This window comes from Corticium candelabrum, chromosome 11, assembly GCF_963422355.1.
Source record: "Corticium candelabrum chromosome 11, ooCorCand1.1, whole genome shotgun sequence".
Taxonomy (NCBI): domain Eukaryota; kingdom Metazoa; phylum Porifera; class Homoscleromorpha; order Homosclerophorida; family Plakinidae; genus Corticium; species Corticium candelabrum.
Window position 1 is genome coordinate 5852827 of NC_085095.1, and position 2095 is coordinate 5854921.

At 46.2% G+C, this 2095-nt stretch overlaps 1 protein-coding gene across 1 annotated transcript in view; it reads right to left on the reverse strand.

Annotated features, from left to right (window-relative positions):
• Positions 1–422, reverse strand: part of LOC134187202 (mucin-like protein) — a 4497-nt gene extending 4075 nt beyond the window's left edge. Inside the window, exon 1 of the mRNA XM_062655320.1 lies at positions 1–422. This exon is cut by the window's left edge and continues 326 nt beyond it. Within this exon, the coding sequence (XP_062511304.1) occupies positions 1–362 (362 nt within the window). The 5' untranslated portion in view covers positions 363–422.
• Between the last annotated feature and the right edge of the window lie 1673 nt (positions 423–2095).

Sequence of the window (2095 nt, forward strand, 5' to 3'; positions counted from 1 at the left end):
TGCAATAATGTCCATGGACAGGGAACTAAAAACGATATCCACTGTGATAAATTTCCGAAAGTCCCTCCATCTTCAGAGTACCATTGACGACAAAAGTTTGCAGTTGTTGGTGTTACTGGTGCAGATGGCGTAGGCACTGCTTGTGTTGGTGTTGGGGTTGCGGATGGCGGAGTCACTGCTAGAGTTGGAATTGGGGCTGCAGGTGGCGGAAACACTGTTTGTGTCGACATTGCAGGTATAGACGGCTGAACATCTAAGCTTGTGTCTGAATACTGCTTTTGGATACTGGACTGAGTTTGTAAGTTAGTAACAGATGTAGAGGGCATCACCATGGTCAAGTCACTGTGCACCAAACCAATCATGTGCAACAACAGAGTTACAACACTTTGAAGACCTAACCCTACACCTGTACCTGACTTCGTTTTCATAAAATAAAGAAATACCGTAAAGAGAATGAGTAAAAACGAGAGCATCGCAACAAGACTCACCCAACAACAACTAAACAAAGCTTGCAGCTGCAGTAGCTACGGATATGTAATTAATTAACAAGACAATCTGATCCCATGAAATACCCTAGGGTATGCTTTGTTGCCGTGCGTACAGTAGTATAAATATTTTGTTAGTATATATGGAAACGTCCACTTCCGTCTGTCCACGTGTCTGTCTGTCTGTAACGCGCCGATCGACACGACGCCGGTCTCGGATCATCGCGAAACGCGGTGGGCTGGTCGAGATCGCAAGTCCGAGACGAACTGTCGCGTCTGATTCCGCCTCGACTGCCTCCGACGGCTCGAAATGAGACTTTGGCGGCCTGAAAAAATGGGGGTTGGTTTATTCAATTGACCGCGAGTATGCGGATGGCCTCACACCCGCTATCGTACGCCGTTCTAATTCTCTCATCTACAGTGTGAGGATGCGCCGGGTGTAGTCGGAGTAAGCCCGGGCCGCTTGTGCGTGTCCGTGTGTTACTGAATGTGTTTTCGCGGAAGTGGTGTCATATGGCGTGCCATTTGTGTCAAAATTAGACAATGAAATGAGGCAATGAGACCATGCGATGAGACCATGCGATGAGACCATGCGATGAGACCATGCGATGAGACCATGCGATGAGACCATGCGATGAGACCATGCGATGAGACCATGCGATGAGACCATGCGATGAGACCATGCGATGAGACCATGCGATGAGACCATGCGATGAGACCATGCGATGAGACCATGCGATGAGACCATGCGATGAGACCATGCGATGAGACCATGCGATGAGACCATGCGATGAGACCATGCGATGAGACCATGCGATGAGACCATGCGATGAGACCATGCGATGAGACCATGCGATGAGACCATGCGATGAGACCATGCGATGAGACCATGCGATGAGACCATGCGATGAGACCATGCGATGAGACCATGCGATGAGACCATGCGATGAGACCATGCGATGAGACCATGCGATGAGACCATGCGATGAGACCATGCGATGAGACCATGCGATGAGACCATGCGATGAGACCATGCGATGAGACCATGCGATGAGACCATGCGATGAGACCATGCGATGAGACCATGCGATGAGACCATGCGATGAGACCATGCGATGAGACCATGCGATGAGACCATGCGATGAGACCATGCGATGAGACCATGCGATGAGGCGATGAGACTGTAATATGAGATTGCAATATGAGACTGCATCAATCAATATGAGATTACCGAATATTACCGCAGATTACCGCATGCAGCTACGACACAACTTCACGGATTTGCATGCAATGATAGTCAGCGTGCACACATCTACTTACGTCGTCTACTTCTTAGGTGCTTATAGATGGTGGATTTTTCATGATGCACTCGATAGCCTACTAGTGATTTGAGTGTAGTCAACGAGGTCGAGTCTGCATTGAGAAGTTAACAGTGCAAAACAACACGAGAGCGCAAACTGTGAAATCAAAAAATAGGAAATAAAATTTTTAGAAATACAAATAGAAAATAAAAATGCTATTTAAAAATAAAACGTAAGATTATAGTAACATTTTAAATTTAATTTTTTAATTTAAAAATACTATTGTTAGCATTAAATTAATTAAATATT